The sequence below is a fragment of the Anolis sagrei genome, chromosome 10 (assembly GCF_037176765.1).
Source record: "Anolis sagrei isolate rAnoSag1 chromosome 10, rAnoSag1.mat, whole genome shotgun sequence".
Lineage (NCBI taxonomy): Eukaryota > Metazoa > Chordata > Lepidosauria > Squamata > Dactyloidae > Anolis > Anolis sagrei.
The window spans coordinates 4,793,730-4,811,748 of record NC_090030.1 but is presented as its reverse complement, the minus strand read 5'-3'; the positions used below and the strand labels follow the sequence as shown (position 1 = coordinate 4,811,748).

At 44.8% G+C, this 18,019-nt stretch overlaps 1 protein-coding gene across 1 annotated transcript in view; it reads right to left on the bottom strand.

Moving 5' to 3' along the window:
- KLHL4 (kelch like family member 4) overlaps positions 1-9,735 on the bottom strand; it is a 73,150-nt gene extending 63,415 nt beyond the window's left edge. Inside the window, exon 1 of the mRNA XM_060756396.2 lies at positions 8,879-9,735. Within this exon, the coding sequence (XP_060612379.2) occupies positions 8,879-9,300 (422 nt within the window). The 5' untranslated portion in view covers positions 9,301-9,735. The remainder of the gene's footprint in view (positions 1-8,878) is intronic.
- Positions 9,736-18,019: the final 8,284 nt, after the last annotated feature.

Genomic DNA, 18,019 nt, shown 5'->3' with positions numbered 1-18,019 from the left:
AAGAAGCTGGAATGTGTCTGGAGGAGGGCGACTAAAATGATCAAGGGTCTGGAGAACAAGCCCTATGAGGAGCGGCTTAAAGAGCTGGGCACGTTTAGCCCGAAGAAGAGAAGGCTGAGAGGAGACATGATGGCCATGTATCAAGATGTGAGAGGAAGAGACTGGAGAAGAAGCTGGAATGTGTCCGGAGGAGGGTGTCTAAAATGATCAAGGGTCTGGAAAACAAGCCCTATGAGGAGCGGCTTAAAGAGCTGGGCATGTTTAGCCTGAAGAAGAGAAGGCTGAGAGGAGACATGAAAGCCATGTATCAAGATGTGAGGGAAAAGACTGGAGAAGAAGCTAGAATGTGGTCAGAGGAGGGTGACTAAAATGCTCAAGGGTATCAAGAACAAGCCCTATGAGGAGCGGCTTAAAGAGCTGGGCATGTTTAGCCTGAAGAAGAGAAGGCTGAGAGGAGACATGATGGCTATGTATCAAGATGTGAGGGGAAGAGACTGGAGAAGAAGCTAGAATGTGGTCAGAGGAGGGCGACTAAAATGATCAAGGGTCTGGAGAACAAGCCCTATGAGGAGCGGCTTAAAGAGCTGGGTATGTTTAGCCTGCAGAAGATGTGAAGGCTGAGAGGAGACATGATAGCCACGTATAAGTATGTGAGAGGAAGTCATAGGGAGGAGGGAGCAAGCTTGTTTTCTGCTGTCCTGGAGACTTGGAATGTGGAGCAATGACTTCAAACTACAGGAAAGGAGATTACATCTGAACATTAGGAAGAACTTCCTGACTGTGAGAGCTGTTCAGCAGTGGAACTCTCTGCCCCAGGGTGTGGTTGAGGCTCCTTCTTTGGAGGCTTTTAAACAGAGGCTGGGTGGCCATCTGTCGGGGGTGCTTTGAATGCGATTTTCCTGCTTCTTGGCAGAATGGGATTGGACTGGATGGCCCATGAGGTCTTTTCCAACTCTAGGATTCTAAAGTGGAGGAGTCCCTTAGATCACTGGGAATCAGCAACTGCTGTTTGGGGGCAATATTTTTGTTGTTAGGAAAGCACTCCTGAAAGGAACCCACAAGCCATTATATTTGTGCAAGAACCTCCTTTGTCAAAATGATGGTCATTCTCCCAGGGATGTTCATGGGGGAGGAGATGCTTTAGGAGTGCAGCTTCCATCATCCTTTGGTCATTGGTTATGCCGGCTCAAGTTGATGGAAATTGCACTCCAATAACATGTAGAGCAGTGTTTCTCAACCTGGGGGTCGGGACCCCTGGGGAGGGTCACAAAGGTGTGTCAGAGGGTTCGCCAAAGACCACCAGAAAACACAGTATTTTCTGTTGGTCATGGAGGCTCTGTGTGGGAACTTTGGCCCAATTCTATCATTGGTGGGGTTCGGAACGCTCCTTGATTGTAGGTGAACTATAAATCCCAGCAAGTACAACTCCCAAATGTCAAAGTCTATTTTCCCCAAACCCCGTCAGTTTTCACATTTGGGCATATTGAGTATCCATGCCAACTTTGGTCCAGGTCCATCATTGTTTGAGCCCACAGTGCTCTCTGGATGTAGGTGAACTACAACTCCCAAACTCAAGGTCAATGCCCACCAAACCCTTCCAGTATTTTCTGTTGGGCATGAGAGTTCTGTGTGCCAACTTTGGTTCAATTCCATTGTTGGTGGGGTTCAGAATGCTCTTTGTTTGCAGGTTAACTATAAATCCCAGCAAGTACAACTCCCAAATGTCAAAGTCTATTTCCCCCAAACCCATCAGTTTTCACATTTGGGCATATTGAGTATCCATGCCAACTTTGGTCCAGGCCCATCATTGTTTGAGCCCACAGTGCTCTCTGGATGTAGGTGAACTACAACTCCCAAACTCAAGGTCAATGCCCACCAAACCCTTCCAGTATTTTCTGTTGGGCATGAGAGTTCTGTGTGCCAACTTTGGTTCAATTCCATTGTTGGTGGGGTTCAGAATGCTCTTTGTTTGCAGGTTAACTGTAAATCCCAGCAACTACAACTCCCAAATGACAAAATCAATCCCCTCACCAACCCCACCAGTAGACAAATTTGGGCATACCGGGTATTTGTGCCAAATTTGCTCCAGTGAATGAAAGTACATCCTGCAGATCATTATTTACATGGCGATTCATAATGTTAGGGTTATGGTTGGGGGTCACCACAACATGAGGAACTGTATTAAGGGGTCGCGGCATTAGGAAGGTTGAGAACCACTGATGTAGAGGGAGATGCATTCCTCACTTTTCCCAAGGAGAAGTAAATAAGACAAGTGAGGCATTAATGCTAAAATGTTTCCCAGGCACCTTGGAGACAAGGACACCGTGTGATAATGAAAACATAATAATGTAAGAGGACATTGAAAAAAACAACAACCCCGACACCCACAGTGCTTTGAGAGAAAGAGGTTATGACTCAAGCATATTCACACTTGATGAGTCCAAATTTCTTCTATGTGTCATTCTATTAAGTTCATGTGAGTCAATAAGACATTTGTCATCAAAATCCAGAAAGGAATGCAGCAGATAAAGAATGTTAATTGTCAGCTACCGGAATGGTGACAATTACTATTTCTTTCACTTTCTAGTCATCCTGACCTTAGAACTTGCAGGTAAAAACAACACAATGAAGTACCCAATTCAAAACTATACAATGCAGAAATTGTATTGTCGAAGGCTTTCATGGCCGGAATCATTGGGTTGTTGTAGGTTTTTTTTGGTCTGTATGGCCATGTTCTAGAAGCATTCTCTCCTGACATTTTGCCTGCATCTATGGCAAGCATCCCCAGAGGTAGTGAGGTCTGTTGGAACTAGGAAAAAGGGGTTTATATATCTGTGGAATGACCAGGGTGGGACAAAGGACTCTTGTCTGTTGGAGCTAGGTGTGAATGTTTCAACTGACCACCTTGATTAGCATTTGATGGCCTGGCAGTGCCTGCAGCAAACTTTTGTTGAGAGGTGATTAGATGTCCTTGTTTGTTTCCTCTCTGTTGTTGTGCTGTTGTAATTTTAGAGGTTTTTTTAATACTGGTAGCCAGATTTTGTTCATTTTCATGGTTTCCTCCTTTCTGTTGAAATTGTCCACATGCTTGTGGATTTCAATGGCTTCTCTGTGTAGTCTGACATGGTGGTTGTTGGAGTGGTCCAGCATTTCTGTGTTCTCAAATAATATGCTGTGTCCAAAATCTGGCTACCAGTATTAAAAAAAACTCTAAAATTACAACAGCACAACAACAGAGAGGAAACAAGCAAGGACATCTAATCACCTCTCAACAAAAGATTGCTCCAGGCACTGCCAGGCCATCAAATGCTAATCAAGGTGATCAGTTGAAACATTCACACCTAGCTCCAACAGACAAGAGTCCTTTGTCCTACCCTGGGCATTCCACAGATATATAAACCCTTTTTCCTAGTTCCAACACACCTGACTATCTCTGAGGATGCTTGCCATAGATGCAGGCGAAACGTCAGGAGAAATGCCTCTAGAACATGGCCATATAGCCCAAAAAAACCTACAACAACCCAATGCAGAAATTGTTTGGGCCTGCGTGCACTTCAACATCATCATAGCATCGTGTGATAGCATTATCACAGGATGGCTACGTCCTCCACCGTTGGAGAAATTATACTGTTTAGCTAGTATTGCACCACCTGATATCTGCCAGGAAGTAGCAGCCTGTAATGAAAGGACCAAGGCATTGACACCTCTTGTCCATCTTCTGTTCAGATATCAGCCAGCAAGCTGATGCCTTAAATCAAGAAATAGCTTCGTAAGATCTACAGAGAGAGTCGCAGAATCACTTCAGCAAGCAAGAGTCCAAAAGTGGCAGGCTAAAACCCAGCACCTCAATCAGTGGTTGAGTCCGAATGAGAAACTCCTTCCTGGGCACACAGAAGACTGGATGACTTGGAAGGCGCTGAACAGACTGCGCTCTTGCACCACGAGATGCAGAGCCAACCTTCAGAAATGGGGCCACAAAGTGAAGTCCGCGACATGTGAGTGCGGAGAAGAGCAAACCACAGACCACTTACTACAATGCAACCTGAGCCTTGCCACATGCACAATGGATTATTTTCTCACAGTGACACCAGAGGCACTCCAAGTGGCCAACTTCTGGTCAAAGGAAATCTAGTTTAATAAGTTTTTAACTCTTTTGTGGTTTTTGTATACATTATAGCTGTATTCTCAATTCGCTTCTGACACGATAAATAAATAGCATCTTAAGTTTGCGGTTCCAGTCTATAGTAATAAAATATTAGAAACCAGATTTTTCACGTTTCGGGGTTTATTTTGTTAGTCCAGGGAGAAAAAGAAATAAATTTTGTGCAGAAAACTGTGTTTTGCACAAAATGGTGTTTTGCACAAAACGGTGTTTTGCACAGAAATACTATTTTTCATGCACAAATTTCTCAGCTAAAAGTCCCAAAATATGAGAAAAAAACATTTTAAAATATACATAAACATTTGAAATCTCACCCAGTTGTGTTAAGAGTTATCATTCCCACGTGCTACAATATTTAATCCACATGTTATCATTGTCCTTCAGATCAAACCCAAATCTACCCTCTTGTGCCCACTTCCTTGGAAATAAACACCACTTACTTGAATCTACTTCTCAGTACAAATACATAGGACCACACAAGAAAAGAACATTGGGTAGTTATGAATACTTTTTGGAAACATTTCAGAGATACACTGGCCCTGAAGACTGAATGAATCCCAGTATATTCATATCTATTTCAATCTTCCAGACACAGATTTTGAGTTTGACCCAATTTTATCGTTGGTGATGTTCAAGGGGCTCTTTTATTGTAGGTGAACTATACATCCCAGCAAGTACAACTCCCAAATGTCAAGGTCTATTTTCCCCTAAATTCCACCAGTGTTCACAATTGGGCATATTGAGTATCCATGCCAAGTTTGGTCCAGATCCATCATCGTTTGAGTCCACAGTGCTCTCTGGATGTAGGTGAACTACAAATCCAAAACTCAAGGTCAAAGCCCAACAAACTCTTCCAGTATTTTCTGTTTTTGCAAACGCGGCTGCTGGGGACGAGGGACAGGGCCTTCTCGGTGGTGAACCCCCACCTGTGGAATTTGCTCCCCAGCAAAATTAGATCGGCGTCCTCCCTCCTATCTTTCAGAAGAAAACTGAAGACGTGGTTTTGGAACCAGGCTTTTGGTAATGGATATAACGGCGCCTGAACAGTGAATTAGACCAGACGGTTGTTATAATGGAAATGCCTTTATTATTGGATAACTAATGTTGTTTTAATGTATTATATTGTATTATTTTATTTTGCTTTTATAATTGTAATTATTGCGGCATTCAGTCGTTGCCATGGGAGTCCTGTGTGCAAAGTCTGGTCCAATTCCATTGTTGGTGGATATCAGAATGCTCTTTGATTGTAAGGTAAAGGTAAAGGTAGTCTCCTGACATTAAGTCCAGTCATGTCTGACTCTGGGGTGTGGTGCTCATCTCCATTTCTAAGCCGAAGAGCTGGCGTTGTCCACAGACACCTCCAAGGTCATGTGGCCGGCATGACTGCATGGAGCGCCGTTACCTTCCCGCCGGAGCGGTACCTATTGATCTACTCACATTTGCATGTTTTCGAACTGCTAGGTTGGCAGAAGCTAGGGCTGACAGCGGAAGCTCACGCCGCTCCCTGGAATCGAACCTGCGACCTTTCGATCAACAAGCTTGGCAGCTCAGTGCTTTAACCCACTGCACCACCGGGGGCTCCTTCTTTGATCATAGGTGAACTATAAATCCCAGCAATTACAACTCCCAAATGACAAAACCAATCCCTCCCTCCCCCCAACCCACCAGCATTCAAATTTGGGTGTATGTGTATTTGTGCCAAATTTGGTCCAGTGAAGGAAAATACATCCTGCATATCAGATATTTACATTACGGTTCCTAACAGGAGCAAAATTGCAGTTATGAAGTAGCAACGAAAATAATGTTATGGTTGGAGGTCACCACAACATTTTTTTTTGTCGTGTCAGGAGCGACCTGAGAAACTGCAAGTTGCTTCTGGTGTGAGAGAATTGGCCATCTGCAAGGACGTTGCCCAGGGGATGCCCGGATGATTTGATGTTTTTATCATCCTTGTGGGAGGCTCCTCTCATGTCCCCACACGAGGAGCTGGAGCTGATAGAGGAAGCTCATCCGCCTCTCCCCGGATTCGAACCTACGACCTGTCAGTCTTCAGTCCTGCCAACACAGGGATTTAACCCACTGCACCATTGGGGGCTCCTTACCACAACATGAGGAACGGTATGAAGGGGTCACGGCATTAGGAAGGTAGAGAAACACTGCATTATGTGAAGGAAAATATGGAAACAAGAACTTTCAGTTAAAAATAATTGAAATATTTCTGGAACTAGAGTTCCAAACACATCCAAACCACGCTGCAATGTCTTTCTTGCATCACAATTTCATGGCTATCAGTCTCATTATTCCTTTATTTACTCAGCTCAGAGTAAATAAACTTGCACTCTGATCCTGAAAGCATCCCATTCATTTCCAAGAATGTTTGCTTCTATATAATCCTTATGCATTGAGAAACAACACATCAAAGATTCCAGAACTTTGACCTGTAGTGTTTCAGAATGCAGGTTTACTAGCCAACCTAAAGTATGCAATTATAACCGAATTCAATAGGACTTGCTCTTAAATAAATACGTATAACTGCATATAGGGCTGCAGCCTTAGGCTCTTGTTCCAAGGCATGCTTTTGGAAATAAACCTTTGAGAATCTTCTTGCTGTTTTTTCCCATGCACTTCAAGGTTAATTATATCTCTCAAGGAGTAAACAGTCGAAGCAAGAATGCCAAGAGGCTGCATCTGTGTAGGTCTATGTGCGCATACAAATACACATGCAGTGTCCACACAAGTAGGAACGCACACGTATGTGTGACTCCTCTTCCGCCCCCGAATCAAACTTATGGACAAAGTCACACCGAAGGGAGAATTCTTAGCCAGATCATTTATCTGAAAGACAACATAACATGCTCTGCAGAGCTATAGAAATGCATTGACGGAATCAGGCAATGTGTGAAAGACTTCATTTCTTTGGGGGATGCATGCCACAAACAGGAAATGCCAGGCACAAAACAGAGACAGATTTTCCGTTGCCGAACTCATGTTCGTTTAGAAGGAAAATTCATTAACTTTACGTCAAAAGCTTCAGAAATTTAGTACATATTTCTGAAGGTCCGAACTGAATATTCTGCAGTTCCAAGTTGTTTCAGCAAACGACAATTTATGTTTAATTGAAGAGCACCTTGAGCCAAAAGCTACCTTTTACGCTGCTCTGTGAGCACAACTTCTCAATCCTACAAAATGCTGTAATCTCATGTGTAATTGGTGCTGCTAGAAATACTCCAAATGTCTCTATTTACAAGAGTTTCCTTTGCTGGGTAGTTGTAGGTTTTTCAGGCTGTATGGCCATGTTCTAGAAGCATTCTCTCCTGATGTTTTGCCTGCATCTGTGGCAAGCACCACAAAGGTTGTGAGGTTTGTTGGAAACTGCCCTTCCTCTGTGTGTATTTGTAATGTTTCTTGGGACTGTGATCCATCCTCTCAAGTCTAGCATTGTGCAAAATAATTATTATATAGTACTGCTAATGATGTCAATAAATACATAAGTGAGAACTACTACAACACCCCAAAAGAATATACAAAATGCTCACCTTTGCCTTTCCTCTGTGTATAATTGTTATTTTTCTTGGGAATGCTATCTGTCCTCTCAAGTCTAGCATTGTGCAAAGTAAAGATTATATAGTACTGGTAATTGGAGCCCCCTGGGGCGCAGTGGGTTAAACCACTGAGCTGCTGAACTTGCTGATTGAAAAGTCACAGGTTCGAATCTGGGGAGTGGGTGAGCTCCCGCTGTTAGCCCCAGCTTCTGCTAACCTAGCAGTTCGAAAACATGGAAATGTGTGTAGATCAATATAGGTACCATTCCGGTGGGAAGGTAATGCCATTCCATGCAGTCATGCTGGCCACATGACCTTGGAGGCGTCTACGGACAATGCTGGCTCTTTGGCTTAGAAATGAAGATGAGCACCACACCCCGGAGTTGGACACGACTGGACTTAATGACAGGGGAAAACCTTTACCTTTATGGTTTTTCTTGATTCATGTGGTTTTTATATTTATGCTAAGTGTTTTTGATTGGATTTTGTGTTGTTGGAGGCATCAAATTGTGCCATTTGTAAACTGCCCTGAGTCGCCTTCAGGCTGAGAAAGGCAGTATATAAATATGGTAAATAAATAAATAAATAAATAAATAAATAAATATCTTTACTTATGACATCAATAAATGCATAAGTGGGAACTACTACAAGACCCCAAAAGAATATGCAAAATGCTCACATTTGCCCTTCCTCTATGTATAATTGTAATGCTTCTTGGGACTGTGACCTGTCCTCTCAAGTCTAGCATTGTGCAAAGTAATGATTATATAGTACTGGTAATGACGTTAATAAATAAATATGTTAATACATAAACACTCCAAAAGAATATGCAAAATGCTCACCTTTGCCCTTCCTCTATGTATAATTGTAATGTTTCTTGGGACTGTGACCTGTCCTCTCAAGTCTAGCATTGTGCAAAGTAATGATTATATAGTACTGGTAGTGACGTCAATAAATACATAAGTAAGAACTACTACAACACACCAAAAAGAATATGCAAAATGCTCACCTTTGCCCTTCCTCTGTGTATAATTGTAATGTTTCTGGGGACTGTGATCTGTCCTCTCAAATCTAGCATTGTGCAAAGTAATGATTATATAGTAATGACGTCAATAAACACATAAGTAAGAACTACTACTACAACATCTCAAAAGAATATGTAAAATATGCTCACCTCTCAACTGCCTCCTCGCTGTTCTCTTCTGTGATGATTTGTGTCTCCTGTGTGTTCTTGTTGGGCTCCTCTTTCTCATAGTTCTCCTTGGGACCAGCCTTGGGCATCTCCTCTGTCCCCTGAAGGTGCTCGATGAGGTCCTCTTGCCAGGTCTGGATGGGGCGGTGGGGCACCGGGGTCGGTCCGCTGGGCACGGGCGCCAAGATGTTGTGGTGGATGGGGCTGTTGTTCTTCTTGAGCCCATTTCTGTCCCGCGAGTGGCTTTTCAGCCTGCCCTGCACCGGGGCCCCTCGATGCTCATATCCTTCCTGCTGGAGGCAACCTCCGGTGCCGGTGGAACTCTGCGAGGGGTGGCTGAACCATCTCCAGCGCAGCCTCAGGATCTGCTTCACGTCGAATTCCTTCTTCCCGGAGACTGACATCTTTGCAAAAGCAGCAAGAACCACAAAACAAAAATCCAGTTGTTCTATCCAACCAAACAAGCCCTTGTTCTCCTTGCTGGTTGTCAGTGCCTCCTCTCCATCCTTCCTTCCTGGGAGCCTTGTCTCTCTTTGCTTTTCCTGGCACACACCTGCACGCCCTCAGTTGCGATCTTCTGAAGAGTCTAGGTGGGAGCCCATCCCGGCAAAATGATGAGGTCAGATCTTGAACAAGTAAATCAGCTTAGCTCAGGCGAGCATCTGCTATTACACTCCGCAGCTGCGAGACTGAAATACACAGGCACACGCACACGGAGCAGCCAAGAGCTGCGCTCTCCAATATATAACCAACCTAGCCGGCTATCATCCTAAGGGATCTTACCCTGCAACTTTAGCTGCATATTAAGGATAGGAAGTGGCTCATACTTCATTCCTTGTCTTCCCCGTCCCCCCAAAAAAAGACTTTTAGGAATGCACCTGGATGGGAAAGATGACCAAGACCACCTCTTTTAGAGTTATGGGCCCAGGTGGGCTTCCCTGGAAATAAGACCCTTGGATAAATTCAGGATTGTGCTCAGAAGCAAGGGCGAGGTTTGTTTTTCCTGGCAGTGGGAATAGAGACAGGAAGCAAGATTTTGCAGAAGGGGGTTCAAAGGGGAACGGGTTCCCGTGGCTTTCTAGGACCTGATTCCATGCAGACCCTGTTTCTCCTCCCTTCTCCCTCCTCTCTTGCCCCAGCAGTTCAATTTCTCCCCAAGGACCTTTCGTGGATTCTGGTAACTTCTTTGCAAAATGGGAACTAACTGGAAATGGCTGTCCTTTAGCATCATGTCATTTCGCCTTAAATAAAAAGAGACAGGCTTTAAAATCCGTCGCTGGGTTTTGACTAAAGTCTCTTTCTCTTTTTTTCCTTCCTCCTTTCCTCCTCCTTCTCACCATTTCTACAAGTAAGATTTTGCAGGCTTTGCCTTCATTATATGAAGGGATGTGAGGAAAGCTTGGAGGGGAGAAAAAATATCAAACGATGCCCTTCCTAAAGGAGCATATCTACAGAAAACACAACACTGTTTTCTGGCGAAGTGCCTGTGTAAATATCCTCGTGCCATCAAGCTCATTCCTCTCCCGCCTGCTCTCTCTTTCTCTCACACACACACACACATTCAGGCACCACACATAAAGCGAGGGTGACAATGACAACTCTTTTTTCATGTCAGAGCTTCTTCCCTCAAGCAAGAATCCTAAACCAGGCGATTAGAAGGACTGCTTCTCTCTTTATGACGGGCTGAACCTGGGGTGGGGAAGGTGTAAGCTGCAGTTTGGATGCACACTCGGAAATATCTTTTGCAGCCCTCAAAGCCCTCCGATTATAAATTGCACACCCAAAGCACATCAAAAGACTCAAATGCAAAGAAATCCACGCTGAACTCTTTGATTGTAGGTGAACTATAAATCCCATCAACTACAACTCCCAAATGACAAAATCAATCTCTCCCCCCCACCCCCACCCCACCAGTATTCAAATTTGGGCCTCTCGGGCATTTGTGCCAAATTTGGTTCAATGAATGAAAATACAACCTGCATGTCAGATTGATTCATAACAGGAGCAACATTACAATTATGAAGTAGCAATGAAAATCATTTTATGGTTGGGGGTCACCACAACATGAGGAACTGTATTAAGGGGTCGCAGTATTAGGAAGGTTGAGAACCACCGTTCTAGAAGCATTCTCTCCTGACGTTTCACCTGCATCTGTGGCAAGCATCCTCAGAGGTTGTGAGGTTTGTTGGAAACTAGGAAAGTTGGGTTTATATATCTGTGGAATAATGTCCAAGAACTCTTGCCTGTTTGAGGCAGGTGTGAATGTTTCAATTGGCCACCTTGATTAGCATTTGATGGCCTGACAGTTTTTAGGTGTGGCTTGTTACTGCCTGGGAAATTCCTTTGTTGAAAGGTGATTAGTTGTTCCTGATTGTTTCTTGTCTGGAGTTCCCCTGTGTTTGAGTTTTGTTTTTTCATTTACTGATATAATTTTTTAGTACTGATAGCCAGATTTTGTTCATTTTCATGGTTTCTTCCTTTCTGTTGAAATTGTCTCCATGCTTGTGGATTTCAGTGGCTTCTCTGCATAGCCTGGCATGGTGGTTGTGAGAATGGTCCAGCATTTCTGTGTTCTCAAATAATATGCTGTGTCCAGGTTCGTTCCTCAGGTGTCGAATTGAAACATTCACACCTAGCTGGTCAGTCGCAAGGCCGAACAGGGTATAGGGTTACAGCCTGTGCTGGACGGGGTCGCACTCCCCTTGAAGGCGCAGGTTCGCAGCTTGGGTGTGACCCTGGACTCATTGTTGAGCCTGGAGCCCCAGGTTTCAGCGGTGACCAGGGGAGCATTTGCACAGCTTAGGCTCGTGCGCCAGCTGCGCCCGTATCTTGGGAAGTCTGACTTGGCCACGGTGGTACACGCTTTGGTCACATCCCGCCTCGACTACTGCAACGCTCTCTACGTGGGGCTGCCCTTGAAGACGGCCCGGAAGCTTCAGCTAGTACAGCGCGCGGCAGCCATGTTGTTAACGGGAGCTGGACGCAGAGAGCATACAACGCCTCTGCTGTCCCAACTCCACTGGCTGCCGATCTGCTACCGGGCCCAATTTAAGGTGCTGGTGTTATCCTACAAAGCCCTAAACGGTTCCGGCCCAAAATACCTTGCAGACCGCATCTCGGCCTACGAGCCCACGAGGGCCTTGAGATCATCCGGGGAGGCCCTTCTCTCGGTCCCGCCCGCCTCACAGGCACGTCTGGCGGGGACGAGGGAGCGGGCCTTCTCGGTGGTGGCCCCCCGACTGTGGAACACTCTCCCTGCTGAAGTTAGACAGGCGCCCTCCTTGATGGCCTTCCGTAGGGGCCTAAAAACATGGCTCTTCGAGCAGGCCTTCAATTGAGTGTAGTTAAATTGACACTGGAATGAATTAGGACTACGAATTTCGACTATGACCCCAGGACTTGACGAAGCGGATTTTTAGTATAAGTATATGTTATGTTGTATTTGTCTGGTTTGTATCGTCTTGACTCACTGTACATTGTCTTCTTTGTTGTTGTTCACCGCCCCGAGTCGCCTCCGGGCTGAGAGGGGCGGTCAATAAATGCAATAAATAAATAATAAAATAAATAAATAATAGCTCCAGCAGACAAGAGTTCTTTCTCCCACCCTGGACATTATTCCACAGATATTTAAACCCAATTTTCCTAGTTTCCAACGGACCTCACAACCTCTGAGGATGCTTGCCACAGATGCAGGTGAAATGTCAGGAAAGAATGCTTCTAGAACATGGCCATACAGCCCGTAAAACCGACAACAATCCAGTGATTCGGCCCATGAAAGCCTTCGACAATACCAATCTGAACTTCCCAATATTTTTTCATTGCTCCTATAAAATGGTGTCCAGAAATTGCATAGTATCCTTTCTGGTTGACATTTTAGAGAGGAAATAAGAGGGAGGAGAAGGTATTTAGGTGTGTCCCAAAGGCAATGTCGCTAGTGAAGGCTCAGGAGGAAAATCCAACAATGTCTAGTCCCAACTACCCATTGAGTCAGCTGAAACTTCAGCATTTTGAGAAATCCGATTCATTCAATGGGTGTATTCTTGTAGAGAGCAACTGGATTTAGGTCAAAGATATCAGGAGAGGCCATTTTCTCAGATCCATCCCTATTAAAGATGCATCATTAGTGCGGGTCAAGAGAAAGCTTTATCAATGGCCGCTTCTAGCCTGTGGAAGACTAACACCAGTCCATTTTCTGTGGCTGTGGGTGACATATTGAGCCCCTGAACTTGCTGACCTGAAGGTAGGCAGTTTGAATCCATGGGACAGGGTGAGCTCCCACTGTTAGCCCCAGCTCCTGCCAACCTAGCAGTTGGGAAACATGCAAATGTGAGTAGGCTGGAAGGCAAACAGTTGTGCCAGCCACACAACCAGAGGTGTCCACGGACTACAGGTTGGGAACCACTGATTTAGCTGATACTAACAGGAGCGGAGCGCAGGGAGCATACAACTCCCTTGCTGCACCAGCTCCACTGGCTGCCGATTTGCTACCGGGCTCAATTCAAAGTGCTGGCGTTGGCCTATAAAGCCCTAAACGGTTCTGGCCCAAGCTACCTATCTGAACGTATCTCTGCCTATGAACCCACCAGGACGCTAAGATCTTCTGGGGAGGCCCTGCTCTCGATCCCGCCTGCATCGCAAGCACGGCTGGCGGGGACGAGGGACAGGGCCTTCTCTGTGGTGGCCCCTCGGCTGTGGAACGCCCTTCCCATGGACATTAGATCAGCCCCTTCGTTAATCGTGTTTCGAAGAAAACTAAAAACCTGGCTGTTTGAACAGGCGTTCAGATAAATAGTGCAATTGAACGATGAATATAGGAATGGATTTATGGATGACGAATTGGATCACGATTTTAGTTACGAGATGCTAATGTGTTGTTATTGATGTGTCATTATTTGTATACTAGGCTGTTAATGGTTTTAAATATTGTATGTTGTACGATTGACTTTTTTGCTCTTGTTGTGAACCGCGTTGAGTCACCTATGGGCTGAGAAACTGCGGTATACAAGCAAAGTAAATAAATAAATAAATAAATAAATAAATAAACATCAACATGAGTGATCCCCATGCAATTAGACTTTGCTTATAAAGTAGCGTTTCACTTTTCGAACACACCGGGATTGTGGTGCAGCTGGTTGGGTGTCAGCTGCATTAAGATCACTTCTGACCAAAAGGTCATGAGTTCAAAGCTAGCCTGGGTCAGAGTGAGCTTCCGGCCAATTGTGTAGCTTGTTGTCAACCTTCGCAACTCGAAAGACAGTTGCATCTGTCAAGTAGGAAAATTAGGTACCACCTATGTGCGGGGAGGCTAATTTAACTAATTTATGAGGCCATAAAAAAGACTCCAGCAAAGCACTCCAGCAAAAGCATGCGGGGGAATGTGAAAGTACTTCATCAGTGTCGCAGATGGACGATGAAAGCGACAGCTTCCCTGGTGGCCAGAAAACGTTAAATAGCCTCTGACTGTCTGTCTATATCTGTTGTGTGTCTTTGGCATTGAATGTTTGCCATATATGTGTATACTGTAATCTGCCCTGAGTACCCTCTGGGGTGAGAAGGGCGGAATATAAACACTGTAATTAAATAAATAAATAAACGAGCCGGGAAAATGTTGGATAAGTGAAAATGTTGGATAATAAGGAGGGATTAAGGAAAAATCCTGAGGAATCTGTACAAGGACCAAGTAGCAACAGTCAGAACTGACCACGGAACAGGAGACGGGTTCAAGATTGGGAAAGGCGTCCGGCAAGGCTGCATCCTCTCACCCAACCTCTTTAACGTGTATGCAGAACACATCATGCGAGGATGTGCGGGGCTTGATGAATGCAAAGCTGGGGTGGAAATGGCTGGAGGAAACATTAACAACCTCAGATATGCAGATGACACCACTCTGATGGCCGAAAGCGAGGAGGAGCTGAGGAGCCTTCTAATCAAGGTGAAAGAAGAAAGCGCAAACTCTGGGTTGCAGCTAAACATAAAAAAAACCCAAGATCATGATAACAAGAATGATTGACAACTGGAAAATAGAGGGAGAAACCGTGGAGGCCGTGACAGACTTTGTATTTCTAGGTGCAAAGATGACTGCAGATGCAGACTGTAGCCAGGAAATCAGAAGACACTTCCTTCTTGGGAGGAGTGCAATGTCCAGTCTCGATCAAAGAGTCAAGAGTAGAGACATCAGACTGGCAACAAAGATCCATTGCCTAGTCAAAGCCATGGTCTTCCCTGTAGTCACCTACGGATGTGAGAGATGGACCTTAGGGAAGGCTGAGCGAAGGAAGAGAGATGCTTTTGAGCTGTGGTGTTGGAGGAAAGTGCTGAGAGTGCCTTGGACTGTGAGAAGATCCAACCAGTCCATCCTCCAGGAAATAAAGCCAGACTGCTCATTGGAGGGAAGGATAGTAGAGGCCAAGTTGAAGTACTTTGGCCACATCATGAGGAGACAGCAAAGCCTAGAGAAGACAATTATGCTGGGGAAAGTAGAAGGAAAAAGGAAGAGGGGCCGACCAAGGGCAAGATGGATTGGTGGCATCCTTGAAGTGACTGGACTGACCTTGAAGGAGCTAGGGGTGGTGACGGCCGACAGGGAGCTCTGGCGTGGGCTGGTCCAGGAGGTCACAAAGAGTCGGAGACGACTGAACGAATAAACAACAACAAGGAAAAATCTATTAAACATCGAATTATGTTATGATTTTACAAATTAAGCATCAAAACATCATGTTTTACAACAAATCGACAGAAAAAATAACAAATAGCAAATAAAAAATAGCATGATAATGTTATGTAGTAATTACTGTATTTACAGAATTAGCACCAAGACATCACAATGTATTGAAACCAATGTGGATCCGTGTTGGAGGCAGACTGAGTTGGATAATGCAAAATGTTGGATGAGCAAAGGTTGGATAAGTGAGACTCTACTGGATATGCAAAAACTTGCGTTGTTGACCTCTAACTCTTCCTTCCCCCCATAAAAAGTGTAAATACTGCATTTTTAGTCCTTATCACAAATAATATACTATAGTATTTTTTGCAGGATGGGTTTACTTATTTGTCTCCGCTGTTGAAAAAAGAAATGACAGAACAATCTGTGAGCAAAACAGTTTCAAAATGAGGACTATAATTTCAAGCTTGCCTTCACACCTTCCACAGCTGTCACATAACTAATATTTTCTTCATGTCTGGCATTATATTTTTTTTACACCCCCCAAAAAAAAGGAAAAGGAAGAAATTGAGCCAATGAGGCGATATGACATTCAGGGCTCGAGCTGTTATGATATCCATAATTCCTTGCATTAGGATTTCTTTCCGGTTCTATGCACTTAAGCTGTGTTTGTAACATGTACCGGTCAGCAGATTTTACTTTTCAAATAGTCTACCACAAACAAGAGAAACTATAGTTTAGCAGATTTAAATGGATCCTGGTGGGGTAGCAACAGTATATTACCTGCACCTGGCTTAAGTATAAGGTTGTGTGGAGGTGTTCCTGTTTTGGAGCATGCTCAGCATGCTTTCCGTCAACTCAGCACTGTTCCAAACTGGTGAAAAGTATGTCATCTGGGTATTAACAATGTATTTTGCAAAAAAAAAAAAAAAAAAAAAGGACTGTGACTAAAGAGGCTGCCTATTTAGGGGTGTCACTCAGCATACCTCATGACATCTATTCATTCAGTCCTATATACTGCTCAAATCAAGCAATGGCAATCAGCTTCCATTGTGAAGGTTTGGGAGACTGTTTCCTCCATTAGACTTGGGTTGCACTACTCTCTGGAGCCACCGGTGGCACAGTGAGTTAAACCGCTGAGCTGCTGAACTTGTTGACCGAAAGGTTGCAGGTTCGAATACGTGGAGCGGGATGAGCTCCCACTGTCAGCCCCAGCTTCTGCCAATCTAGCAGTTCGAAAACATGCAAATGTTTTGTGTTGTTGTTCAGTCGTCTCCGACTCTTCGTGACCTCATGGACCAGCCCACGCCAGAGCTCCCTGTCAGCCCACCACCCCCAGCTCCTTCAAGGTCAGTCCAGTCACTTCAAGGATGCCATCCATCCATCTTGCCCTTGGTCGGCCCCTCTTCCTTTTGCCTTCCACTTTCCCCAGCATCATTGTCTTCTCTAGGCTTTGCTGTCTCCTCCCTATGAGGAGCAGCTTAAGGAGCTGGGCATGTTTAGCCTGAAGAAGAGAAGGCTGAGAGGAGATATGATAGCATGTATAAATATGTGAGAGGAAGGGAGCAAGCTTGTTTTCTGCTGCCCTGGAGACTAGGACGCGGAACAATGGCTTCAAACTACAAGAGAGGAGATTCCATCTGAACATGAGGAAGAACTTCCTGACTGTGAGAGCCGTTCAGCAGTGGAACTCTCAGAGTGTGGTGTGGCTCCTTCTTTGGAAGCTTTTAAACAGAGGCTGGATAGCCATCTGTCAGGGGTGATTTGAATGCAATATTCCCGCTTCTTGGCAGAATGGGGTTGGACTGGATGGCCCAGGAGGTCTCTTCCAACTCTTTGATTCTTAGATTCTATGAGGTGTCTATGGACAACGCCAGCTCTTCGGCTTAGAAATAGAGATGAGTCCCAGAGTTGGACATGACTGGACTTAATGTCAGGGGACAACCTTTACCTTACTATCATAGGACTTTGTCGGCAAAATTCATTCAGAGAAGGTTACCCTTGCCTTCTGCTAAGGCTGAAAGTCACCCGTGGGTTTCCATGTCCAAGTGGGCCCTGTCCTCCAGAATCCTTCTTCGACACTACATTATACCAATTCTCTCAAGTCCTCCATGTGAGTAGATCAATAGGTACCGCTTCTGCGGGGAGGTAACGGCTGCTGGTCATGCTGGCTGCTGGTCATGCTGGCTGGAGATCTGTGGAGAATAGAGTCCTAAAGTAACAGCAGCTTGTGGTGGGACACTGTTGGCTAAAAGTGGGGTGTTGTGAGAAGACTGCACAGTCCTTCCTCTCCTCGTCTAAATCACACCCACCGCTTTGCAGCTTCAGCAGCAACCTGAATTCCAAGACCTCAGTATGCAGTCAACTATGTCATTTAGCCCTGTATTTTGCAAGTTGCCATCTCAGCAGGGTAGCTCATAACGCTAAGGACATGTTCGTTTTTCCGCTATTAAGCACTATAC